Here is a 25,914-nt window from a genome sequence, read left to right on the forward strand (position 1 = left end):
TGTTTACTGAGCTTGATTGTCTATAAATTCTAGCTATTTTTATCTTTATTTATTTATTTATTTATTCTTTTTTTTTTTTTTTCTTTTCTGAGTAATGCTTCAAAAAGCAATTATGCATTCTCACACATCGCCATTAAAACTAAAGCCTTCTCGATGGTTCACTAAAGGTAATCAACAAGTTGTTTAGTAGACTTTTTTAACTTTTTTTTTTTTTTTTTTTTTTTTTTTTTTTTTTTTTTTTTTTTTTTTTTTTTTTTTTCCTTTCAGAATTTTACTTTTACTATATTTGTTTTTGCGTTGTTGTGCCTTATATGTTTAAAGTAACATATAATCTAAGCCAGCGTAAGATATATATTTATATACATATGTATATAACTTAATGAGAGGAATCAATTACTAATTTTAAGTAATAGCTACACATCCTAATTACGCTCTATATGAATCCTACTTATCAAAGGGCTGGATACACGGTAGACAACTGGTAACAATAACAAAAAAAAAAAATTAAAGTTAATAACTTTTTTTTATAGGACAATAGTGACGCCCAATACTCTCAATTCCGTGATAATATACCCAAGCTTGTTCCACTTGTTCTTATACATCTTCTCATTAACAAAGCCAATAGCCATTTTCATTGGATCTCTTCAAAACTTCGATTTTCATTACTTACTTCCATTATCGTCTTGTTTTTATTTCATGGTGCCAGTGCGTTCAAATATCTATTCATCATCACAGCTAGTTTTATGATTGGTTATTATCTAAAAGGCTCACGATGGAACCCTATTATAACTTGGACGTTTAATCTTTTAATATTGTTCATTAATGACTATTATGATGGCTATCGATTTGAACACATTCTAGGCAGTCAATATTCATGGTTAGATCGTTGGGAAGGTTTTCAGGCACGTTGGCATATTTTATTTAATTTCGCAATACTTCGTCTCATCTCTTTTAATCTTGATTATTATTGGGCTTGTCGTTCTCATCAAAAAGTTTATCAAATGCCACATTCTGACAAGGAGCGCATTAATACATCTTTACTAATTGGCGATTATAATTATTTAAATTTTTTAGCTTATGTATTATATACCCCACTTTTATTATGTGGACCTATAATTACATATAATGACTTTATATCACAGGTAAAATACATGGCAAAAAAAAAAAACTGCTGGTAAAATACTAAGTCTTTTTTCTTTTCCTTTAGTTTCGATCCCCTTCTCATCATCTCACTAGGAAATATATAATAACTTATGCGATTCGTCTCGTCTTTATTATTCTTGTTATGGAGTTAACTTTACATTATCTATATGTTGTTGCTATCAGTAAAGCCAAAGCCTGGGAAGGCGCATCTCCAATTGAACTCAGTATGATTGGCTATTTTAATTTAGTTATTATTTGGATGAAGCTACTTATACCCTGGCGATTCTTTCGTTTATGGTCGCTGACTGATGGTATTTGGGTCGAGGAAAACATGATTCGTTGCATGAGCAATAATTTTTCCGCTCAAAGATTTTGGAAGAGCTGGCATAGAAGTTTTAATAGATGGACAATTCGCTATATTTATATTCCTTTAGGTGGATCTCAGTATTTTGCATTCAGTATGTGGATCGTCTTTACGTTTGTAGCATTATGGCATGATATAGAATTGAAATTGTTAGCATGGGGTTGGTTGATTTGTATATTTTTATTACCTGAAATCATCGCCACTCGACTATTTAGTGAGAAAAAGGTAACAGAAAGGAAGAAAGGCGTATCATTATTTATTTTTTCCTAATGTTTTATATAGTTTGGGGATAAACCCTATTATAGATTTGTATGCGGTTTAGGAGCAGTAGGAAATATTTTAATGATGATGATTGCAAACTTGGTTGGATTTGCTGTTGGATTAGACGGTGTAAAAGAAATGCTAGTTAAAATATTTGGTACTACTAATGGTCTATTCTTTTTAATCTCTGTGAGTATTTGCTTATTCATTGCGGTTCAAATCATGTTTGAAATTCGTGAAAGTGAAAAGAGAAGAGGTGATCCAAAATGGAAAATGTAGTAGAAGTTTATTTAATAAAAGAAAAGAAAAAAAAAAGCCCCCTCTCCCCTTTGTATATTTATTTATTTTTAATCAACTGTTTCTGTTCCTGCATATTTGGCTACTGAATTCATACTCAAAATCTTGAATCCACTTCCTCCACCTTTCAATCGTACAATACCATCATGACTATCAACACCAATAAGTGATCCAAGCTGTCCTCGGAATTCTCCTAAAATAATTTTAACACCTTCTTTTTTACTAGGTCGTACAGGTTCAATATCGTCGAACGATACATCAGCTTTTATTTGGCTGTTATCTAAAAGACTAACAAGGCATTTACGTGTTGTACGATTGACAGTTATAATTTTACCATGTTGATTTTTTTCAATATCTTCTTGACTCTTTTTAAATATCACTTCAATGTCTTCCATTGGCCAGTTATCTTCACTTTCTTCTTCTATTTTTAAAAATAAAATAAGTTTTTTTTTTTTTTTTTTTTTTTTTTTTTTTTTTTGTGTGTGAGAGAGTGATATGATTATGATTTTACCTTGCTCTTCAACTTGTCCATAATCACCACCACTAGGCATAAAAGGTGTTTGTGGCAAACCAGTTGCAGGAGTAGTAGGCATAAAATTACCAGGCGTTGTAGGAAAATAATTTCCAGGAGTAGGCGCTGATAGCATAGTTGAAGCTGCTGGTGTAGCAGGTATCAGTCCTGCACTAGGTGTAGGTGCACTATCATAAGGTGTAGGAGCACTTTCATAAGGCGTTTGTGCAAAATTAACAGCGGGTGTAGGTGCTCTTGCATCAAAGTTAGAGGCTGCAGGTGTAGGAGCAGCAGTTGTCCATGATGGTGGTGCAGGTGTTGGTGCAGTCTCGCTTTCTGTTGTTGTGGCTGACGTTTTCATTCGACTCGTATTTGATAAATAGGAAGGTGTCCTCGAAGAAAGATTATTATTATGATCTTGATGACTACCGCTAGTAGTGCTCCAAGCAGAGGATGATGTTTCATTTCGCCACATGGGTGTTTTGGAACCTGAATCCCATGCTGGTGTACGACCACCATCATTAGCATAAGGGTTAGGTGTTCTAGCTCCTGAATTCCATGCAGGTGTCTTGGATCCTGAATTCCACGCAGGTGTACGAGCACCAGATGCATTATACATGGGAGTGATCGCACCATCTCCATATCGACTAGGTGTGGCCATGGATCGAGCATATCCACCATGAGCAGGAGAATCGAAACGATCTGGTGCTGCTTGCCCTAATGAATTGCCTTGTGCATCTAAAATCATTAAATGTGCTTTATCAACAGTAAGCACCTTGGAGTTTGTATGAAGTTCAACACGTGCATGCGTTTCAGTTGTATCTTTCACGATACCAATATATCCTTTGTGTGGTCCCTGTGAGATACGCACGGTCTTGGCCATCAAATTATCTCTTCCGCCACGTCCACCACGTCCACCGCGTCCACCACGTCCACGCATATCACGACTGCCTCCTCGATTATTATTATTATTATTGTACATCGTACTCTGAAGCTTTTGTGGTAATGGTGGTGGTGGCATATCACGACCTCTTGCTGAAGCACTAATGATTGAACGTGTATTCGTCACCCATACTCCATAATTTTCTGTATGTTCACGAGAATGTAAAAATGCCAAATGACGGTAAAGATGTAGCACTGAGCAGTTGCGTTTGTTTTCACCTACTTCAATGACTGTATCCCCAGAACGAACACTATTACCATTTGCATCAGTCGCCACTGCCCTCCTACTATCTCGTTTATTGGTAATTTGATGTGGTTGTACGGTACGTAATTCGCTGTTTTGTGTTAACACTTGGAATGAATCTCGGTTTACCTTAACAATGACACCTACTGTATAAAAATCAAGTTGTACTAAATCATGTAATTCATAGTTGCCAATCACTGTCTTCCCGAAATTCACCTCAGCTGCCTCTCGCAAGTCCTTAGCAAACACACGTACTTCCTTTAAAGAGGCATCTGATAAAAGAGTCACAATATTGTCTTGAATCTTCACGACCATACCACTTTCATCTTTATATCGACCATTTATAACTTTAACATGATCTCCCTCCCTGAATTTCTTACGAAGTTGTCGTGCAGGCAAAGTTACACGTTTCTTAGTACCATCTACATCTAATAATACAGTGACACTAGTGTCTTTAACGTTTTCAACTACACCTGAACTATGAATCATATCACCCTCAACTACCTTGATAACATCACCATTTTGAAATAAATTAGATGCTTGTGCGTTTGTAATAGCCAAGTTTGATAATGATGCTAAATCAATAGAGCGTTCTACATCTTCACTATTAAGATCACCATCACCTGTAAATCGAGCAATTTCATCTAATGTTGGATTGACATCTTCAATCTGTATAGCAGCCGCCTTTAAATATTTAATTAAATAGCCATCGCGATAATAGTCACCATTATAAACCCAATAAGGACCCTTTTTTTGAAGGCTTGAGATGGATCGATTTGCGAGTCGTTCAGGGTTAAATAGTCGAGGTGCTGGACGACTTGCCTTTTTACGTTTACCACCTGTATTATCATCACTTTCTAGATCAAGACGAGGGACAACCTTAACACGTGCGGCGTCTTGAGACTCGGGTACTTCTAATACTTGTGCAAGATCGCCTTGATAAGTACCTCTCTTGATACGTACCCATCCACCTACAGGGATTTCTATTTCTTTCTTTTGTACCGTGATAGCATCTACCATATCTTTGATAGGAACTAACATTAATGTAGACATGTAAAGATTAGGGATATTGATAAGAGCTTCTTGAACATGGGCCTGTTTGCGTGCTTCAATATAAATATAACCTTTGAGAGATTCTCTTGCAAAAGCAGAAAATGTTTCTAATGAATGGGCGCCATTTTGTCGATCAAAATATCGCTTCATCACACCAAAAATGACATCTTTTTCTTTTCCAGGCTATACATATCGCATATAAGTCCAAATAACATTCATTATATGATATATATATATATATATATATATATATATATGTATATATTACCTTGCATTTCACCATCCATAAATTAGGATCATTCACGCTTGGAAGTAATAACTGTCGTGGTACTTCTTCAGTATCTCTAAAAGGTTGCACTCTATGACGTGCACCATATTTTTCTGCATAAAAAGCGGCTACTTGTTCATCATCCATGCCTTCCATTTCTCTTCGTCGACGATCTAAATCAAGATGGCGACGTGCTGTTGTTTTCGCAGCAGCTAATTCTTCACTTTCCTCCTCCTCAATAAAACCATCTAATTGACAAAAAAAAATTAGGCATGTTATAATATAATAGTTATAAATTTTACCTTCTCGGCCATATTCCTCATCTTCTTCTTCGTCGTCTTCGTCGTCATCAACAATGGCCATTTCATCAATGAAAGGGTTGTACTTTCGCTTAGCGGGTCTCTATAGGATGAAATGAATAAAAAAGAGGTAATTAAGGTAAAAAAAAAATAGTTACAACATCCTCTTCTTCATCTTCTTCCTCCTCCTCCTCTTCATCTTCATCATGGAAAGGTAAATCGTCTTCTAATTCTTCGTCGCTTTTATCAGATCGTTTAATAGCCATATTTAAACTAATAAATAATAATAACAAAAAAAAAAAAAAAAAAAAAAAAAAAAAAAAAAAAAAAAAAAAAAAAAAAAAAAAAAAAACTGATTAATGTTGTAAAAAATGAGAAAAAAAAAATAGCCCATTGTGACTATTAAATGCATTTATCCCATTGGGCATAATTTAAATATGAATTTTTGTTAAGTCATATATTTTGATTAGAATTAACAAACTGTATATTTAATTCTTATAAGCGCATTAGTAATAAACTAAATGACGCGTATCCTGAATAGATTTTTATACTTCTTAACGTCAATTTTGAGCAAAAATATATTTTATTATACAAACAATAGTTAAAGAAGGCGCAAGATTATTAAAAGACGTGTAAAAAAAAGAGATATTTATTTATTTTTATTTTCATTTTTATTTCATATATAAAAAAGTGAATCCCCAATTCGTCAACAGTAATAATTACTGCAGTCCAAAGGTGGCCGCGTGGAGGCTAGGATTCGTTGCACCTTCTTTGTTCTTGTATTTTTTATTTTTACTAGGAGGTTAGAAAAACCATAGCGATCACAATATGTAACGCCCTCTGAATCAACAAGATACCCTACAATGTCCTCCTAATTCAAGGAGGGCAAGATAGGGTGTCTTCCTCATCAAGAGCCCGGTACATAAGTGGTAACCATGAGAAAAAGAATTTCCTCCTAGGGCAGGGAAGAAGAATAAAATAGTATTATTTAATGACTTACCTATAGAAGAAATAGTAATAATAAAGAAGAAAAAGAAGAAAAAATAACTTTGAATATCTACTTTTTTATAAGAATAAGGAGGTCGTTGTTGTAAATTACAGTCACAATCATATGAAATCGATAAGAATATGTGTTACCCCACATTTAATACACACACACACACAGTTACATTATTTAATTTTCTTTCTTTCTTATAAAAAGTAACAATGTGTAAAATAGTAAAATGTTGTCAATTTTATGTCTTCTTTATGACTATACGAAATGTATTTATGCTCAAGAAAAGAAAAGAAAAGTAAGTAAAATAAATGTCTTTTGTTTTCACTTTTTTGTTTATATTCTCATCAACTTTATTTTTCCTATTTAGGCAACTAATATGCATCTCATTTGAACAAAATACTACTATTTTCTAACAAGGGGTATTTGATACGTCTAGCCTCCCTTATGTTGTGCTTAAAATCATTCTTTTACTCACATACATCGTTTGCCAAAATGAGGTTGTAAAGATTAAGTATCTTTGACTTGCATTCACAGTAATCTTTTCTCCTCCCCCTTTTAAATACTATACAATGCATTTTAATTTATATACTGTTTTAACGTCAAAATATGTATAAATGCAGATTATTATTTTTTTTTAAAAAAGAAACAAAGTGCACATTACCGCTGTTGCAAGTGTCTATTCTCTCAAAAGGGTTACCACGAACGATATTTGCTAGTTGGTTATAACAAAAGTTAACTGCATGCGTCCACTTCATACAATGATGAGTCATCTTATTAGCTTAATTATAGCACATCATATTTAGATTGATTTCTGTCATATTGTTTGGATCAAACATACTTCATATGCTTGTTAGAAAAGAAGATAAAAAAAGAAAGGTTCGTATAGTCATTACCGAAAAGTATATGTGTATATATGTACATGTAATGGGCTACTTATTATGTTTGCTTACTTTTTCTTAGAGAGTATAGCAGAAATATCAAACTCACTTAAATTCTTTGGCACGTCAAAGTTACGTTATTATCAGGTATATCAAATACATCTTCTTTAAAGTACTCTTGCTGTAGCGTTCTCTTCCCTTCTTTCTTTTATGTACGCTGTATTTCAGTACTGGTATTAAAGTCGTTTAACAATTTACTATGTAGATTCTTTTTTTTTTATAATCCTAATGATGTTAATATACTTGTATTTCTTTTCAGTAGAAACTTAGTGCAAAGTAGTGTTCATTATCATAATAAAGAAAGAAAGAAGAAGATTAATAAGGGACATTAGAACATCATTTATCTTCAATTGCTGATGACTGTCGTTGAGTAATAGGTTGCTTGAGAAAAAAAGTCAAAAGTTGTTTCTACATTAGAAATAGCTTGCTTCAAAATATCCACCCCTCCCCCATTTTAAAGTAGTTTCACAAAAACCAAAGAAACTGCTCATTATTAAATAATTTAAAAGCTTTATATGAAAAGGATTTCAAGGAAATATGTATGCATAAAAGAAATATGAATTTCATTGGAAAAGGAAAGAATAAATAAAGAAAAGCAGAATGGCGATGAATAAGCACACAATATCTTTAATATATTATACTCATTTGAGTAAAAATAATCGGATTGTAAAGGAGGAATAGTAATCATGATAGGGAAAAGACACATCTGATTTAGTTTCTCTGATAAGATATTAGTCAATAGTTTACATAATCACTACTGCACCATATCTGTATAAAATAGTTAACCTAATTTCAAAATTCGATATATTGACTGTTGTTGTTATTTTTTTTTCGTTAGCTAGCTTATTAGCTCAAAGACTTTAAAGTCTAGTACAAAAGGATTTTAATATTAATATCCAAGTAAATAACAAGATGTTATAAGCTAAATTGATAAACTGATTAAATTTAATTTATGCATTATATCCTTTGGTAGTAGTATTCTCTTTTAACATTGCATAATAAAAAAAAGCAAGCTGATTCAATTTGTGTAAAATATACACATTTTTTCTCTTTTGTGTGGGTGTGTATGATATTACACGATTTTGTTTGTCAAAGTTAGAACTATTTTGCTTTCTATCACAAGAATATGAAGTTATATAATTGAATATATATAAAAATAGAAAGAAAGTCAACATTGTAAATAGGATTCTGTTGCATTATTACATAGGAAAAAAAAATATAAAAGATTAGAAGATAAGCGAATCCGCAATAAGTAAAATTAGTTCAATTTATAGCACTTCAAAACGAAACAAGAAGAAGCTAATACTTTATATCAAAAGTATAACTACAGACGATAGTAAACTTTAATAGAGATAGTTATTTGTAATAGGTACTCTTTATCATATATTTTCAGCATTTTAACTTCTTCTAAATCCAAAAAAAAAAATACCTATAATTTCCATAAAACTTCCAACCGATAAAACTGCTATGAATGATGTAGTCATACTTGGTTATTCACACTTTATAAAATATCCAAGGATAGACTGAGCGTTACAGGAAAAAATACTTTATTTGAAGAATATTATTAACTTGGAAATAATTTTTTTTATAGCTTCAAGAGCTTTATTATTTTTTAAATAACAAGTATCCTTTAAAATACGCAATTAAATATACATCCTTAAAAGCTGCTCTGTTCTTTTTATTTCAATATGATAACATATCCTCTTTTTTTTTGGTTTTTTCACCATTTAATAATAATAATTAAAAAAAAAAGACAGCATATTATTATGGTAAATATTTAGAAGTCGCACACATGCATCATTTCACTAGAATCCTTCATAATTTGATTGGAAGGCATTTCAGGGCAAAATAATTCATTTTTTTTTTGATCCACATGAATATATATGATCATTGCACGGACAATTGTGTGATCACCTGAGATTCAATAATAAATGATGAAAATGGACACACTTTTTATATTTCCTCTGTTTTTTTTTTCTATATAAATATGTATAAAATGAACAATGATGATGATATCTTTCAAGCAGCAGAATATTATAATGCATTTATGATGAATTTATCTTCAATAAATCCTACTGCTAAAGCTACGTTATGGTATAAATAAATTTACGAGGCAAATATGCCCTACTCTTTTTTTTTTTTTTAATATATATTATCTATCTATCTATAAATATTATATAAATATATAGGATGGGTGACCTTGATCATTGGATGGATGAGCATTTTCTTAAAGAACTTTGGGCTGCTTATGGAGAAGAAGTAACCGTTAAATTAATTCGGGACAAACGAACAGAGTAAAATATAGATAATTATATAATAAAGATTTTTTTTTCTTTAACTTTTCTTTTTTTTTTTCTTCTTCATACAGTATTAGTGGCGGCTATGCTTTTATTGAATTTACGTCAACTTACGCTGCACAAAAAGCATTAGCAACAATTCATGGAACAAGAATACCAAATTCACTCAAGACATTTAAATTAAATTGGGCTTCTGGTGGTGGAATATGTGATAGAAAGTAATAGAACAAATAAAATATGATTCTTATGTATATTAAAAGTTTATTATCCATATTAGAGAAGATCGAACGCCAGAATATAGTTTATTTATCGGTGATTTAAGTCAAGAAATGAATGAAACTTTTCTATTAGTAAATATATACATATACATATAGCTATATACATAAAAACTAATCCTCTTCTTCTTCTTCTCCTCCTCTTCACTACATATTCAGTCTTTCTTTAGAGTTAGATACCCTTCTTGTCATTCTGCTAAAATCATGACAGATCCACTCACTGGGCTATCAAAGGGCTATGGCTTTGTTCGATTTCTAAACCAGCTGGAACAACAGCAAGCTGTAATAGAGATGAATGGAGTCATTTGCAACAATCGTCCTATTCGTGTTTCATTCGCTACACCCAAATCCAATTATCATACATCACCCATATTCATCCCTAACCACCATACAAGATATATGCAGCTTGCATTGCAGGCACCCGCTCTTGTTAATCAGCCTACTGATCCCAACAACACGACAGTCTTCGTTGGCGGCCTTTTATCACCCATTACAGAACAAGAGTTGGCTCAATATTTTGCCCCCTTTGGTGACATTGTTTATGTCAAGATACCGCCAGGTAAAGGATGTGGCTTTGTGCAGTATGTGAGTCGAATATCGGCTGAACAGGCAATCGAACGAATGAATGGCTTCCTGATTGGTCATTCAAGGATTAGATTATCTTGGGGGAGATCAAATAAGAAGAGTATCAATAGTGAGTCAACAAGTCCATCTTCTTCTTCTACTTCTTCATCACTGAATACGACAATGATGCTTCGTTCATTATCTCCTCCTTCTTCAATATTTAGTAGTTCAAGTATCTATGACTCACAGTCGTCTACACATAATTTATTGTTTCGTTCTTCCTCGATGTATAATCATGATTGGATATTATTGCAACAACAAAAGCAAGATAATGATGATGATAATAATTTATTTTATTATTAATAATAATATATTTGTATTTTTTGTTTATTTATGAAAAAGAAAAAAAGGCTTCTTATTTTAATTTATTATTGATAAGGTAATCTCCATTCATTTAAGCAATGTCTTTTCACTTGTTCTTGATCATATAAAGGCGGCATATCCCTTAATAAATAATATGATTAGATATTATCATTTATATATAGATATATGTGTATACATATACATATACATATACGTATACGTATTCATATTCATTTTTTTTTTCGAGATAAAATAAAATAAACTTACGGATTCTCTATGTATTGCTCTATAAGTTCAAGTGCTTCCGTTTGCTTCATTGCAAACTTCATATTTCGCATCTTGATATAATCTATAAAGTTCTCATCGTTTTCAAATACATTTTGTGGTATCACACCCTTAAAGTCCTTTTGATGAACCATTTTATTCAACTTGTCTATAAGTGCTCGAGGTCGTTCATACAATAGGCCCTTACAGACAACATATCGTTCTGCATTTGCAGGTCGACTACTTAATGGCTTTGTAATGCAAATCTCTTCAAATAATTGATACAATAACCACATAAGGCCCCTGTTCCTTGCGAGACCATATCAAAGCATTTGCAAACAAATAGACCTCCTTTCCTTAAACAACTTAAGGCCACTAAAAGTTCACATAAAATAAGTCGCTGCATTAACTCTTCTTGTTTATCCTCACGGCCTGAAAAATCAAGTCCACCATCGGCTACTGCTAAATCCACCAAGTTATCTCCTACTATCCTTTCAAATTTATTGCGATCTTCTTCTTGACAGATATCACCATCGACGGTAACGAGTGAGTCATGAGGTACGCAGAATTTTTCTGTATGCCAATTCATTTCATCTCTGGTAGGAAGCGTGATACCATAACCTTCACCTTGGCCACCCCAGCTTTGCACACGCCATAACAGATACTCTGAGAACCCTCCAGGTCCTCCACAGATATCCACAAATCGAAACACACTATTATTATTCTTTGTAGTCGTTAAAGCGAAGAGAGCATCCAAGGCCGCTAACTTGGTCGCAGCTCGATTCATAAAATGGGCAGTCCCAATACGTTCAAAGGGATTTGCCTTGGTTCGTGCAGTGCAAAACTGTGATATCGGGATATTACGCATCTTTTCCTAACAATAATAATATGTAAGCTATAAGGAAAAACAAAAAGATAGTTATTTGAATTTATAAGAATATTACTCTTAATTCATTCACTCGTTCGACAACTGGTGTTGAGCTTAGAAACTCATGATCAGTGATTATATGAGTGGGTTCACGCAGAGCGTTAATAAGATCATCAAGGGATATTCGGTTTTCACATTTTAAAAAGTCCGTACTTGTGCGAAAATCAATAGGTTTTGGTTTGGGTGGTAGACGACGAGGAGGAGGAGGAGGAGGAGGCGTAACAAGAGACTGATGATGTTGAGAATTATGGGATTCATGTACATTATTCAAATGGTGTGACTGAGACTGAGACTCTTGATGTCTTTGTTCATACTGTTGTCCATAAGGCGAATACCGAGGTGGATAACGTTGCATAGCAGGATTATATGAGGAAAGATTCATGTCTTTGCGAACTGTTGATGAATGTCGAATGTCGCGCATGGAAGGTGGGGGAATGCCTGATCGGACTCGAGTAGCTCGATAATCCGGATCATTATCTATCAAAGCAATGTATGTTAACACTAACTAATATAGCATGATTGTCACTTTTTTCTTTTTTGTATATACCATTAAATAAATTGTCTACCATAGTTATCCGTAAGTTAAAATAAAAAATAATTAAAAATAAAAAATAAAAAGTTACAGTGGCTTTGGGGTTTATTTAATTTTTTTCATGCAATATCTACTAATAAAAGATTCAATGTATCAAATTTATCCATATAGAATAGGAATTATTCATACAATACATACTATATTTTTTGCAATTTTGAGAATACACATATACATTTGTGTATTTATACATATTTATTAAATCTAAATCGAACACAGGTAGTTTGTTCAATAAACTTAACTGAACCAGTTCAATATGTGCAAAGTGTCCTTTTAGACACAAGGAGAATATGAAAGGAAAAGAACAAAAAAAGGGGGGAGGGGAAAGCGAAAAGAAGTAAATATTATATCTAATGTGTTTTTAATTATTACATGAAATAGGGATCCACACATAATGTAGACAGCAATGATAGTAGCTCAATAGTCGTATTATTGCTGCTACTACTACTGTATTAAATCAATGAGTTGGAATGTTTGTTGTAATATGCTAGTCTAGAAAGTGATTTAAAAAGTCGCTAAAGTAGCACAGTTAGGAAATATAAAACGAGGTCTGCAATGGTCGTAAAAACATATAGATAAGAATGTTGGCTGATTGCATTCTATGATATGTACTTTTTTTTTTTAATGAGATGCTTGTGCTGTCGATATGAATTTTTCTCTGTTTGATTAAAACAGCATTTTTTTTTTTTTTTTTTTCAGAATTATATGATAAATTTTATTTTTCGCTTATCTCTTGCATTTCTTGTCTAATTATATAATTAAATTCTATAGGATTATCTAAATACATATGATGACCCCCATTTGAAACACGTATAACTTTAACAGGTACATTCATATACTGTTTCGCTTTTTCAGCAGCCCTATAATCCATCCAATCATGATCACCATAAATAAAGACTGTCGGCATCTTTAATTTTGACAATCGATTAAATAAAGGTTTTCGTGCATATGCTCCAGGGGCTAATATAGCTGCCAATGCAAACTCACCAGAGCCACTCGATGAAGTAATGTGATATAAATAGTCATAAAGATCATGCTGTTCAGATTCATCTAGATGTGCAAATCGTCTTGCTGCATAACTATATACTAAACTTGGACCGAAAGGACCTATCCAACGAATGATCGACATGGGCGTCACATTTCTATCCCATAGATAGGTTAACCATGCAGGTATCTGACGTCCTTTTCCAGGTAATGACTTTGCATTTTGTTCAGCCACAGCAGCTTCTGCTTGATAAGAAGCGCTAATTTCTGTCGCTTCCTTCTGTAACTCCTCCTGTGGATTTATATTATTATTTGTAATTTGATGTTGCTTTTGTGGAGAATTTTCAGGTATACCAGCGGGTGAAACCAAAATTAGTTTTTGCACACGTTCAGGGTATTTAAGAGCGTAACAGGTAGCAAAGTAACCGCCTAATGAGTGTCCCATTAAAGTCATTTTATCTATACCAACTTTTGTTCTCCAACTTTCTAATGATTCAACAAAATGATCCTCAACCTTATAAAATATTATGTAAGTAATTATATACAAATTTGTATACACATATATAATTATATTAATGGGTGTTTTTTTTTCTTTTTTACCACTTGAACAATATCATCCCAAGTTTGATTAGATGCTTTCGAGATAGTCCATTTAGGTCTTGAACTATTACCCATCCCTAACCAGTCAATAGCGAAAAGACGCCAGCCCTTTTGTTGTGATAAGTCTTGAAAATTTCTATAAAAGAACCCTAAGCCAGCTCCATATCCATGACAAATAACCAAGTTTTTCTCTTGTTCCATCCTAGTGTCATTTTCTCGATGGATCTCTGCTAATAATTTGCTAGATTCAGATTCAAATCGAAAGGACGAGGTTTGATTTGGTTGTTGTGAAATATAAAGTGTATTAATTTCTCTAGCTTGCTTTGTTGATATAATATGTTCAGTATCGATAGACACTCGACCCACTCGAGCCCAGATAGGAATAAGTGAACGATGAGAAGCTGGTAAAGCGGTAGGGATCCGTTGAATAATACGAGCCTGGGCTATACTAGACGATTTTTCGGATCTTTGCCACCAGTTCTTTATAAAATTAAATCGATTTGTAGGAGGAATGACGGCTGGTAAATTAAGAAGTGCAGGTGATAATTCAGGAACTTGTTGAGACATAAAGGAAGAGTGAAAATAAAAATAAAAAAAAGAGAGAGAGAAGGATATTCTACATTAAGCATCTTTTTTTATATTTGTGCTTATACCAGAAATGGAAATACTGCTACGTAAGTGCTGCTATTTTTTTTTTTCTTTTCTTTTCTTTTCTTTTATCCGAATCATGATTTTGTTTGAATAAAGCAAACAATAAAAAAAAGTACGTAACTACTACTATAACATGTTAACAACTTAATAAACTGATTCTAACGAAAGGGAGTCGATGCTTTATGGTTATTATATTACATAAAAAGAAAAAATAGTTAAAAATAGGCACTACTACGATTTATTTCATTTGTGCAAAAAAAAGTCGGATAATTAGTTTCTCCTTTTTTTTCATTTTTAGATCAAATAAAATACAATATTACAATAGGTTCATTTCTTTGTAAAAAAGCTTGTAATTGGCTTCATTCCTTTTGTATTTACTTTTGATATAGTAGGTTTCTTTTTCTAAACAAATAAAATGTGAACAAAATTATATACATATATATTTAACATGACAGCTATTATAAATGTAAGATACCTTGGGTTCATCTACAAACTTCTCATCTGGATGTACACGTTTAAAATAAGCAGATGGAGATGCATCTATCACATAATTGGTTATATTTCCTACTACATCTTCTTCCTTTATTATCTCTTTCAAGCTATTCAATGATTCAATATCGAATATATAACGTTTAATTTACATACTCACTTACTTTAATTTAGTTAATAACTTTTCGAACCAGAATCTATTTAAATAGTTTGATAATGTGTAAACTGCTTCTAATTTAATAACATCTTGATCTTGTTGTGTTGTATTGAATTGCTTTTTAAAAGTTGTATTTAATATTAATTGTTCAACTTTTTTTGTAAGCCAATTTAATGCAAGTTCTTGATTAAATTTGTATATGAATAGATCAGGTGCAATTTCTAACAGAAAAAGAGTATGTTATACTTTATTTCTTTTATTCTTTATATATATGTATATATAGTTACCTACCTTGAGTATCGCATAAATGAGATAGTTGTTCTGAAAAACCAGTGAGACTAGTCAATCTATGTACATCGATGGTCTCTTCTGCGGTTGAAGATGAATCCTCTAAACCTATAGTCTCCAATTGAACATTTTCTCTACTAAAAATAGTATCTAACGTTTGAAATTTTTCTTTATCTTTTTCAAAAGCTTGTTGAAGAATAGGTAATGCCATGAAAAGAGGATCCAAGGGCGTGATAAATCGTACTGCACCATCTATTCTAATTTAGTTTAATTAAAGGGTGAAGAGGGAGTATATATAGAATCATAGATAGTTTACCTTTATAGATATGATTATCTAATAACCAGGAGCTTTTACGTCCCAATGTCACTTTTTGAATTTCATATAATTGACCTTTACTATTCTGGAAATAAACAGATCGTCTATTAGATCGTGGACAAGGTAAATAAAGTTCTGTTAAATTATTGACATCTAAGAAATCATGACACATCTTTTAGCATTTCAGCCTTTTTTTTTATTCTTAATAACAAAAGGCAATTACCTTGATCTGATTTATTTGTAAAGGCAATGATCTGTGTTTTCATCAGCTAATCAGAGAAAAAATTTTATCTAAAATAAGAGGGCGAACAACAACTTCATAATCGTATTTTTTTTTACTTTTATTTTGTTGAGTTTTAATATGTATTTGTCTTCATTGAGTAGTTAAATAAAGCTTATTCTTAATATTAAATAAACATCAGGATTATCAATGCAAGAACGTCAGCATAAACTACTAAATTGTAATAAATAAATAAATAAATATGAGTTTAGTTTATAATAAACAAACTAATACTGTGCTTGCCCAGAATATATTAAAGAAAGTATAATAGTTTATACGTAAATCTACGTCTTTGTTGCTGTCTAGTAAACATGACTGCATGTGTTTGAGACAGAAGAAAAGCTTGCGTTTCACCTATCCGAGGGCATTGAAGTGAATGGTTATGTAGGTGCCTGAATTTCACGTAAAAATATTATTATGATCTAATATGCTCTCCCCTCCCCCTTCTTTTTTTTCTTTACTTATTTTTTACCAAAATGTCTTCATCTATCTAGCTCAACTTATTTTCTGCTAAACCCCATCAGTTCGAATAAAGTACTTCTCATTGTACACATGTTATTACGTGTTGATAATAATCTCGTCAAACACAATTATTTATTTTATCAATGGTCGTTGTTGTCAAAGGATGTGAATTGTGTTTTAAAGGCCGCAATTGATAAATGACGAAGACCGAAGAATTTAACAACAACAAAAAAAAAACGCGTTTCTCAAAAAAAGTTGTCACTCTTCTGTCTTTTCTTCTTTATTAACTTCCACATCTTTAAAGTCATGAGCTCTAAATTGATTGGCTGCGATGTGTGTAAAACAACATTTTCTAAATTGTCTAAACTAAGGCTGCACAACTACCGAATGCATTCAACAGAAGTGAACACTTTAGTAAATGGAAGTGAGTCAAGACAATAATGCATATTCTTTTTAAGCAAATGCTGATTATTCTATTTTCTAAAAGTTCCCACCAGAGTTTTACAAAATGATAATGGTATTTTTCCTTTGTCACTGTTGTTATTGTCAGAAATATGCTTATCCAGACTCATTGAAAAGACATTTAAAGAAGCAGTTTCAAGATCAGGAAGCAAAAGCAACTGCACAAACCGACGACAAAAGTGAAGGGAGTCAAAGCTGCACAGACAGTGATACAGAAGTAGATAACGACGATACTGTTGCGGTAATTTTAGATACTGAAATAATCTCACCACTGTCAACTGCTCAAGAAATAGTTAAAGAGATCCACAGTACACAGAATTACAAAACCGCTATTTTATCAGCTTTTGATGCATTATCTCAGCCTAGTGAAGATCAAAGAGAAAAAGCGCTTAATAGCAGGATTGGGAGATCTCAAACCTGTAGCATACATTGATCACGAAGGAAAAGAACACAGCCTCCTAGCAGCTTCCAAAGTGATAGACAGCTTAACATCATCACAGAAAAAAAAAGAGAGAAAAAGGAAAAACAGCCGTTATTCCTTGCCATTGCACCAAAAAAAAAAAAGAAATAATTTTGGTGAGGAAATTGAAACCAATCCATCTCCTTCGATACGCAATGTTGTTTTAGATAGTCCTTACAAGAACTTACTATCGAAAGCGAAGTATATTGAACTGGACCACCAAGTTTCACTCTTGTTAAATAATAGCTGGTCCATAAACCTAATTGCATCACATATTGCCACCAAAATACTTGAAGAAATGATTTTTGTGGAAGGACATAAGGCACTGCTTGCACTCTGTGGCGAGATCTATAGTAGGCTTCCTTCACTCGATGCACACTACGAGAAAACTTCTACTACAAAAGGCAACTTTTCCCAGTGCTCTTTGCCTTATATCGATACTAGGTATCTCAATGTGGAGCTATGTTTGATGAATGCTGACAGAAGTCAAAAACTCGTGCTGGGTACCAAGACTATGAATGTTTTAATTACATCGTCTATCCGTATTGATTGCGATGAGAAATCAATTATTGGACCTTCAAGCTCGAATGGGTTTTTGCCAAGTAGAGAAACTCAATATTTATTGAAAAAGCAAAAGTTGAAGAGATTCAAAGAATGATTCAGAAAAAAGCTGCGTTTAACGAAATTGGTTCTTGTCAAGTTCTGCTTTATCCTTTTGATGAATTTGCTCAACTACGTCAACTTCGATCGAAGTTTGATAAAGTATCCACATTTCTTTGTTATAGATTCTCATCGAAATATACAAATGATTATCGCACTAGATCATTTACAGTTTGGACATTGGCAGACCGTTCTTCACATCAAGATGAGGATTCTACTAACAAGTCAGTATCCAGATTGTTCAGATATATTGCCACCTCAGTTTGGAAAAAAGGGTGAAGAAGCTCTCCTGGAACGGCAATTCGTCGTCTCTTTGAGAGATCAATGCAAGTCTAAGCATAATGTACAGCGAATTTATGAGGAGATTGACAAGCTGTATGACAAGGGTACGTCAGCAATATCAATTATAGCAAACAGGGATTTAAATAAATAATTAAAAAAGTTGGCTTCGATTCTCTCATCAGAAATCTCAAAAGCTAACGAAGGTATTGCCAGTAATATTTACCATTGTTTTAATGAAACATCCAGTTGAAGAATCTGATACTCTCAGTAAAATTCATGTGATTTTAAGATGTTCGCACTGGAATGTGTTTCATGTGAGTGGTATACTTATTTATTTACTACACTGTATACAGCGAGTGGAATTCACAAGGCATCAAAAAATGTTTTATTGACAGTATTTATGAATAATATCATCGTATCCATATATACCAGTAATTTCCCGTCAAAAATGTTATAGTTGTGTAGCAATACCAAATATCAGAGTCCTCCAATTTCCTCCCCAGAATGATTTCTTTTTTTTGGTGTGATGGCAAGGAATAACGGCTGTTTTTCCTTTTTCTCTCTTTTTTTTCTGTGATGATGTTAAGCTGTCTATCACTTTGGAAGCTGCTAGGAGGCTGTGTTCTTTTCCTTCGTGATCAATGTATGCTACAGGTTTGAGATCTCCCAATCCTGCTATTAAGCGCTTTTTCTCTTTGATCTTCACTAGGCTGAGATAATGCATCAAAAGCTGATAAAATAGCGGTTTTGTAATTCTGTGTACTGTGGATCTCTTTAACTATTTCTTGAGCAGTTGACAGTGGTGAGATTATTTCAGTATCTAAAATTACCGCAACAGTATCGTCGTTATCTACTTCTGTATCACTGTCTGTGCAGCTTTGACTCCCTTCACTTTTGTCGTCGGTTTGTGCAGTTGCTTTTGCTTCCTGATCTTGAAACTGCTTCTTTAAATGTCTTTTCAATGAGTCTGGATAAGCATATTTCTGACAATAACAACAGTGACAAAGGAAAAATACCATTATCATTTTGTAAAACTCTGGTGGGAACTTTTAGAAAATAGAATAATCAGCATTTGCTTAAAAAGAATATGCATTATTGTCTTGACTCACTTCCATTTACTAAAGTGTTCACTTCTGTTGAATGCATTCGGTAGTTGTGCAGCCTTAGTTTAGACAATTTAGAAAATGTTGTTTTACACACATCGCAGCCAATCAATTTAGAGCTCATGACTTTAAAGATGTGGAAGTTAATAAAGAAGAAAAGACAGAAGAGTGACAACTTTTTTGAGAAACGCTTTGCGAAACGCCTCGCGAAAGGGGTTTTTTTTTTACATTAGCGAACGAAATCAAATCTTGCCTTGGCTTCCATCCTGCGGTTACCTATGCTCTCAATCGAACGTAGTTGACTCATTAGATGGCGACTGGGATGGCTACCTGGTAGTGCTTCTAAACCTTGTCAATGCGGATTACACAATCTAACAAAGAAACACAGCATCCATTGCCTGCGCATCCATCCTCAATTACATGTATCGCAAAACATGGATGGCCCCATCTCGTGTCTTCTCAATCGGCTTCCCTCTTGACCACCCAAGTCACTTCATACACAGGCCTACTGATGAATACATTGGATTACCATCGAAGGATTCCTCTATAAAGTTGACATGATACAGCATGGTGCTCCCTACAATGCTTTAGTTCTGCCTACTCTATCTTTAAACTCCCTTTTTCTTCTCTGGCTTAGTCAGGATCCATAGACTTCCCTCTCTTTCTCTTTTTTATCCTTTTTCCTTCCGCCCATGAAGGGGGGGGATTTCTTTATATACATTTTTGAACTAGTCCAGGCAATTTTAGTATGTAAAATACTTGTGCTCATTTGGATTTTTATTTAATAACAATTATATTTTTATTCGCCGATGGCCAATTTTTTTTGTAACCGTTAATTGCATCTTTTCATAACCGACAATATGACCGCCATTTACTTTTTTTGTAATCGACAGTATCCACCAACTGGACTGTATTACTTTTATTATTCCTTTACAGTTCTTATTTGACAATTTATATCAATTGATTCCTGACTCTGTATTTTATATAAATTTATATTTCCCCTCATCTTTATTTTTGGGTAGTTGAACTATTTTTTTTTTTTAAAAAAAAAAACGAAATTAAACATACATTTGAAATCATTTTAGACTCTTTTATTATTATTATTATTTAATATTTAATCATCATCTCGGAGCATATAATGTCGAGTCTAAAAAGAAATTCAATCATTCGAAATGATCTCTCTATTGGATCTCGAGTTTTAGTTAATAATGAACTTTCAGGTACCATTCAGTATTTAGGAACTACCAGTTTTCAAACAGGTCAATGGGTTGGTATTGAGCTCGATGAACCCTGCGGTAAAAACAGTGGTGTTGTTCAAGGTAAACGCTATTTTGACTGTAAAACGAACCATGGTGTCTTTGTTAGACCTACTAATGTTCAACTATTAACAAATGAGGTATACACACATAAATATATAAATAATAAATCTATTTATATGAATAAACATATAAATATATTAAAAAAAAAAACCTTAATAAATTAAAAAATCACATAATAGTCGTCCTTATCAAGAAGAAAGTCTATAACAGCATCTCCACAGCAACGAAGATCAACAATAACCCCACGAAAATCGATTGTTCCAACAAGTCCACAACCAAGAAAGTCTGTTGGATCACCAACCTCGCTACAGACCAGTACTCCTGCATCATCTCCACCTTCACCTAGTAAAAAATCAATGGTTCCAACGCAACAAACAAGAAAATCAGTTGTCTCGCCCATCTCACCTCCTACGCTAAAATCTCGTCCCACATCACTATTACAATCTACCCTTAACCCTGCTAGCAGAAGTACAATTATCCCTACTAGAAAATCTACAATTCCATCGTCAGCGACAGTAACTAGAAGAGCCAGATCTAATACACAAACTCTACCAGTATCTTCTAATGATAATATACCTCCTTCTATATTAAAGAGGCCTATTACAGCGCCTTCAACGCCAGATCAAGGTGAAACTGAAGTTCATATTTCTGAAATTGATTTTGACAGACAATGTCAAGAGAATACAGTTGCCAATTCAACCATTATATCAAGTCCTATCTCTATGGAGAAGGAAGATTCTGAAGAAGAGGATCAACAGCAACAACAGCAACAACAGCCTTATGGTTCACTAGCTTCTTCAAAGCCTATTAGTAAATCAGAACAGGTAATAGATAATGATGTACCAAAAAAAAAAAAAAAGTAACTAATTTCTTTTTATCATTATGAAAGATGGTTCCACTAAAAGATTATGAAGAGCTTCGATTTAAATTAAAGATTTTAGAAACAAAACGACATGAAGATCGTGAAAAATTTAGAGAACATGAAAAAATTAAAGAAGAAGCAGAACAATTCTTGACTCTTCGTAACAAACTCCAAGGTACAAAATACTCCATCTATCATATCATACATAAATATTTACTTTTTTTTTTTTGTGGGTAGATAAAATCTCTGAACTTCAAAGAGATGTACGGGACACGAAACGAGAACTGAAAGAGGCAATGGCAGAAAAGGAATCATTCGAGATAAAGTACAATGATTTACTAGAATCAATGGAAATGTTAACGTTAGATAAGGAGGTAGCAGAAGAACGAGCAGAGAATTTGCAACAAGAAGCTAATATGTTGAAAGATCGTATTGAAGAAATTAGTGTTGATCTTGATATTTTAAAAAAGGAGACAGATATCTTGAACAAACCACCTGAATTAGGTGAAGAGAGAACCCCACTAGAAATTATTCAGCTTGAGAGGCACAACGAAAGATTAAAAGAAGCATTACTAAGGTAATTAAGGGCATTAAAATGTAGAATATATACATATTAGGTAATGCTAAAACTAATTATTTAAAAAAAAAAAAAAAAGATTACGTGATGCTACAGCAGAGCAGGAGAATGAACTCAATCAAAAGATCAAATCCTTAGAACAGGAAAATGATGCTCTTAAAGAAATAAAAGGACAGTATGAAAAAATGGTAGAAAGGTTGGCCATGACTGAATCTCTTGTGGAGGACATCAAGATGCAACTTGATGATGCCCTTGGTGCTGAAGAATTAGTTGAGCAATTAACTGAGAAAAATTTAAATCTTACTGAAAAAGTGGACGAGCTTACATCAACTGTTGAAGATCTTGAAGCGCTTAAAGAACTAGCCGATGAACTCGAAGAGAATCATATGGAAACAGAAAAGCAATTACAAGCTGAAATTGATCATCGTGATATGTTATTGCGAGAACAACTTGAACGATTGCGAGCTAATGAAGAAACAATGGGAGATTACGAGGCTACAATTCAACAGTTTAGGGAACTCGTGACACTCTTGCAAAACGATCTTGAAGTATTTAAACGTAAAGAACAAGAAGATGCTTCACACAAGATAACATTAAGTAGTCAGTCTCAGGCTGTCATGTCTCTTAATTTACAGTTACAGAATACAGTAATGAAGGCGCAGGCCAAGCAAATTGATATTGAACTACGCAAATTGGAAGCATCCCAGGCTAATGATCGTCTTACTATGATTCAGCCTTATTTACCAGAATCGTTTTTCAAAACTGAAAATGATGCAATTTCGTGTTTACTATTATTTAAACGATTAGAATACAAATCAACCCTTATTGTAAAACATTTGGATCAAAGCTATCCCATCAGTGAAAAGATTATGGATAATGTGACTGAGAACTTGGTTACTATCTGTGAGGTAAAGAGAGAGCATAATTGACAATTGTTTGCATAATTTTTTTATATACTTATATTCTCTTAAATAGATCAAACAAAAAGCAGGATGGTTAAGTTCATTATCTTTACGCTTCCAAACATATATGAAAAACTCTGACAATGTAGTCTTCTCAAAATTGGGTAGAGTTTATCATGATTTAATTGGTGTTGAAAGGAGGTATACATATATTTACTAGGATAAATTATCTTTGAAATATAAGACTGCAATAACATATTAACTATTTCTTTTTTTTTTGTTTATTTCTTTAAAGAGTAAATGCCATTATTGAGTTGTTTAGACTAGATCAATTAAATGAAACTCATTGCTTGACAGAACTTCAACGAGTGATTTCACAGGTAGAGCATTTAATAGAAAATCATATAGATCCACAACAGGAAAAGAACAATGTGGACCAATTCTTTGGACTTACGAGGGCACTTGATCTAAACGCTGATTGTATAATTGTTGTATTGACTTTTGCTAAACAATCTTTAAACCGTACTGTTCGAGATGAGGGTACAAGTATTTTAGAGGGAATAAATGAAATGGATCAACATTATATGGAGCCAGTAGGTCGACTGATTGCACAAGCAAAGAATAATAAAATTATAGCCAAGTAAAGTTTCATGCTAAAGTACAACAAAAATAATAAGCATCATTTATATCATTCTTTATATCTATATAGGAAATTAACACGACAATTAGAAGATATGTTTGAAGAAGCAATGACACTAAGACCTGATTATTTACATCGATTCAAGATGCTTTATGCTATTAGTACAAAGTTATCTAAATTCTGTTTAGATGTATGCATAAATAGATAGACTAACAAACATAATTAATAATTAATTTTGCTTTATATATATATATATATATGTATGTATTTAGGCTTGTAAAGAAAGTACAACTTACCTTGATACCAAACGGGATAATCAAGAAGAAATAGAATTATCCTTTATTCAAAAGATCATTAATGAAAAAAGTGATGAAATATTTGAAATGGGGGAAACTTATATGTGGGAAAATGCTTTAAGGACCATGAAGACTCTGATTACTGAACTTGAAACAACCTATACACAAATTGAGCATGACAATAAGTTGGATAAAAGTAAGTATATAAATATTTATATAACTATATACATATAGACAAAGGAAGTAATTACTTATATAATTAGTTACTACGAATGTGGCGCCATGGATTCAACGAGCTGCAGATATTAAGGCCGAAATCGTTATTAATCACGAGTTGGAACACAAGTTACAACAGCATAATGAAGAAATTGTTAAGCTTATTAAGGACGTACGATTCAAGGTAAACAAGTTGTATGCTTACTATATATATATATATATGTATAAACTGAATTAATTTGCTATCTACCTATGTATAGGATCAAGCACTTCAAGAATATGAAGTCAAGATAAGTTTACTTGAAAAGAGAATGGAAATAGCCAAAAAGGAGGTGGAACATATGAAGTCTTTAGAGGAAGATCTCGAGAAATCTATGAATCAAGAACAAATGTATGTTGAAGCTATGGAGAATCTTCAAAACGAATATGATGCACTGGAAATGGAAAACATGCAACTTAAAAAGGAAGTTAGTAAACGAGAAGAGACTCGACAGTCTTTGTTAAGAAAAACCAACTTTGAAGTTGGTGAGGATTCAACTCAAATGCAAGAAATGGCAAGCCATTATCATGAATTATCAGGACAGATTGAGATATTAAAGGCCTCAATTCGTTATTTACGAGCTGAAAATGCTCAATTAAAGAGCAATGCCTATGCTCAATTGCTCGAACCAGATAGAGTACTTGAAACAAAATCTAACCGACGTGAATTGCTTAATGAAGTAGCTCGAGAAACAAGAGCATTAATTAAAGATATGCGTATAACAAGTGCCTCACCTCGTATAGTTCAACTCCAACGTCATTCTAAATGGCAAAGTATGAAAAAGTCACCTGACTATCAATATCAAACGCAGCAATCTGTATTATATACACTTAAACAACGTAGCGTTCAGCTGAGACATCGAATAGTGAATGATCTTCAGGTTTCAACCAACCAGAAAAAGAATCAAAAGGTTTGTTTATTTTATTTTATTTTTAAATGTACATTATATGCATCTAAACTTACTTATCTTTACAGTCTTCCGATCAGCAAGAAGAACAACAAACAAAGCTTGGTATTATAAAGATTCCTAATATTAATTCTATTACAGCGACAGATTCGGTACACTGCATTGATATCCAAAGTTTAAACAAATTCAAGCAAATCCATAGTATTTTTATACAGTCATAAAAAAAAAAAATGCTTCTCAAACCTGATTCGACGATATCAGTATATATTTCTTTGTACTCCCATCATCAGTCTTTTTGAGATGCAATAAGTCTCTTTATTTTATTTTTTTCCTTTTCCTTTTTTTTTTTTAATTCTACTGTTTC

General features: G+C 32.8%; 10 protein-coding genes across 10 annotated transcripts; 5 read left to right on the forward strand and 5 right to left on the reverse strand.

The window, feature by feature from the left end:
- Positions 1 to 94: 94 nt before the first annotated feature.
- Positions 95 to 2,047, forward strand: BX663DRAFT_486009 (MBOAT, membrane-bound O-acyltransferase family-domain-containing protein; the record flags this gene model as incomplete). The annotated part of the gene is made up of 6 exons (XM_051524649.1): positions 95 to 167; positions 268 to 342; positions 408 to 481; positions 531 to 1,142; positions 1,208 to 1,732; positions 1,790 to 2,047. The coding sequence occupies 6 exons, from the start codon at positions 95 to 97 to the stop codon at positions 2,045 to 2,047; spliced, it is 1,617 nt and encodes a 538-aa protein (XP_051383265.1).
- A 34-nt stretch (positions 2,048 to 2,081) lies between these two features.
- BX663DRAFT_46656 (uncharacterized protein) lies at positions 2,082 to 5,683 on the reverse strand. Its single transcript, XM_051524057.1, has 4 exons — positions 5,386 to 5,683; positions 5,084 to 5,331; positions 2,577 to 4,998; positions 2,082 to 2,486 (listed from the first exon to the last, which is right to left on the reverse strand). Exons 1-4 carry the CDS (start codon positions 5,444 to 5,446, stop codon positions 2,116 to 2,118), a joined length of 3,102 nt encoding a protein of 1,033 aa, XP_051383266.1. The 5' UTR covers positions 5,447 to 5,683; the 3' UTR covers positions 2,082 to 2,115.
- A 3,630-nt stretch (positions 5,684 to 9,313) lies between these two features.
- BX663DRAFT_551578 (uncharacterized protein) lies at positions 9,314 to 10,816 on the forward strand (the record flags this gene model as incomplete). The annotated part of the gene is made up of 5 exons (XM_051531291.1): positions 9,314 to 9,411; positions 9,507 to 9,611; positions 9,686 to 9,832; positions 9,892 to 9,964; positions 10,049 to 10,816. The coding sequence occupies 5 exons, from the start codon at positions 9,314 to 9,316 to the stop codon at positions 10,814 to 10,816; spliced, it is 1,191 nt and encodes a 396-aa protein (XP_051383267.1).
- On the reverse strand, positions 10,790 to 12,620 carry BX663DRAFT_508069 (FtsJ-like methyltransferase-domain-containing protein). The gene is made up of 5 exons (XM_051527433.1): positions 12,556 to 12,620; positions 12,025 to 12,485; positions 11,372 to 11,954; positions 11,084 to 11,348; positions 10,790 to 10,957 (listed from the first exon to the last, which is right to left on the reverse strand). The coding sequence occupies exons 1-5, from the start codon at positions 12,575 to 12,577 to the stop codon at positions 10,882 to 10,884; spliced, it is 1,407 nt and encodes a 468-aa protein (XP_051383268.1). The 5' UTR covers positions 12,578 to 12,620; the 3' UTR covers positions 10,790 to 10,881.
- A 692-nt stretch (positions 12,621 to 13,312) lies between these two features.
- On the reverse strand, positions 13,313 to 14,382 carry BX663DRAFT_433966 (Alpha/Beta hydrolase protein; the record flags this gene model as incomplete). The annotated part of the gene is made up of 2 exons (XM_051523033.1): positions 13,313 to 14,095; positions 14,185 to 14,382. 2 exons carry the CDS (start codon positions 14,380 to 14,382, stop codon positions 13,313 to 13,315), a joined length of 981 nt encoding a protein of 326 aa, XP_051383269.1.
- A 772-nt stretch (positions 14,383 to 15,154) lies between these two features.
- BX663DRAFT_508074 (Ydr279p protein family-domain-containing protein) lies at positions 15,155 to 16,452 on the reverse strand. The gene is made up of 5 exons (XM_051527434.1): positions 16,306 to 16,452; positions 16,083 to 16,235; positions 15,770 to 16,018; positions 15,486 to 15,699; positions 15,155 to 15,431 (listed from the first exon to the last, which is right to left on the reverse strand). The coding sequence occupies exons 1-5, from the start codon at positions 16,346 to 16,348 to the stop codon at positions 15,260 to 15,262; spliced, it is 831 nt and encodes a 276-aa protein (XP_051383270.1). The 5' UTR covers positions 16,349 to 16,452; the 3' UTR covers positions 15,155 to 15,259.
- A 1,181-nt stretch (positions 16,453 to 17,633) lies between these two features.
- BX663DRAFT_434041 (uncharacterized protein) lies at positions 17,634 to 18,404 on the forward strand (the record flags this gene model as incomplete). Its single annotated transcript, XM_051523039.1, has 2 exons — positions 17,634 to 17,906; positions 18,093 to 18,404. 2 exons carry the CDS (start codon positions 17,634 to 17,636, stop codon positions 18,402 to 18,404), a joined length of 585 nt encoding a protein of 194 aa, XP_051383271.1.
- Positions 18,405 to 19,139: 735 nt separating this feature from the next.
- On the reverse strand, positions 19,140 to 19,713 carry BX663DRAFT_486017 (uncharacterized protein; the record flags this gene model as incomplete). The annotated part of the gene is made up of 2 exons (XM_051524650.1): positions 19,140 to 19,418; positions 19,519 to 19,713. 2 exons carry the CDS (start codon positions 19,711 to 19,713, stop codon positions 19,140 to 19,142), a joined length of 474 nt encoding a protein of 157 aa, XP_051383272.1.
- A 383-nt stretch (positions 19,714 to 20,096) lies between these two features.
- On the forward strand, positions 20,097 to 20,270 carry BX663DRAFT_433956 (uncharacterized protein; the record flags this gene model as incomplete). The annotated part of the gene is made up of 1 exon (XM_051523032.1): positions 20,097 to 20,270. A coding segment is annotated over one exon (174 nt), but the record flags the coding sequence as incomplete, so codon positions are not given.
- A 4,299-nt stretch (positions 20,271 to 24,569) lies between these two features.
- Positions 24,570 to 25,913, forward strand: BX663DRAFT_47159 (uncharacterized protein). Its single transcript, XM_051524153.1, has 3 exons — positions 24,570 to 24,787; positions 24,864 to 25,553; positions 25,619 to 25,913. Exons 2-3 carry the CDS (start codon positions 24,915 to 24,917, stop codon positions 25,769 to 25,771), a joined length of 792 nt encoding a protein of 263 aa, XP_051383274.1. The 5' UTR covers positions 24,570 to 24,787; positions 24,864 to 24,914; the 3' UTR covers positions 25,772 to 25,913.
- Position 25,914: the final 1 nt, after the last annotated feature.

This window comes from Cokeromyces recurvatus (genome assembly GCF_025118155.1).
Source record: "Cokeromyces recurvatus strain NRRL 2243 chromosome Unknown BX663scaffold_11, whole genome shotgun sequence".
Lineage (NCBI taxonomy): Eukaryota > Fungi > Mucoromycota > Mucoromycetes > Mucorales > Mucoraceae > Cokeromyces > Cokeromyces recurvatus.

Excerpts from the sequence above, each read along its gene's own strand:
- BX663DRAFT_46656 (XM_051524057.1), bottom strand. The coding sequence starts at position 5,446 with ATGGCCATTGTTGATGACGACGAAGACGACGAAGAAGAAGATGAGGAA. Across the intron at positions 5,332-5,385 it reads TGAGGAATATGGCCGAGAAG|ATGGTTTTATTGAGGAGGAG; the intron begins GTAAAATTTATA and ends TTTGTCAATTAG. Across the intron at positions 4,999-5,083 it reads TATGGATGGTGAAATGCAAG|CCTGGAAAAGAAAAAGATGT; the intron begins GTAATATATACA and ends CGATATGTATAG.
- BX663DRAFT_508069 (XM_051527433.1), bottom strand. The coding sequence starts at position 12,577 with ATGGTAGACAATTTATTTAATG. Across the intron at positions 12,486-12,555 it reads GGTAGACAATTTATTTAATG|ATAATGATCCGGATTATCGA; the intron begins GTATATACAAAA and ends TTGCTTTGATAG. Across the intron at positions 11,955-12,024 it reads AACGAGTGAATGAATTAAGA|GAAAAGATGCGTAATATCCC; the intron begins GTAATATTCTTA and ends TATTATTGTTAG.
- BX663DRAFT_508074 (XM_051527434.1), bottom strand. The coding sequence starts at position 16,348 with ATGAAAACACAGATCATTGCCTTTACAAATAAATCAGATCAAG. Across the intron at positions 16,019-16,082 it reads AGATAATCATATCTATAAAG|ATGGTGCAGTACGATTTATC; the intron begins GTAAACTATCTA and ends AAATTAGAATAG. Across the intron at positions 15,432-15,485 it reads AAGTTATTAACTAAATTAAA|CTTGAAAGAGATAATAAAGG; the intron begins GTAAGTGAGTAT and ends ATCATTGAATAG.
- BX663DRAFT_47159 (XM_051524153.1), top strand. The coding sequence starts at position 24,915 with ATGGAAATAGCCAAAAAGGAGGTGGAACATATGAAGTCTTTAGAGGAA. Across the intron at positions 25,554-25,618 it reads ACCAGAAAAAGAATCAAAAG|TCTTCCGATCAGCAAGAAGA; the intron begins GTTTGTTTATTT and ends TTATCTTTACAG.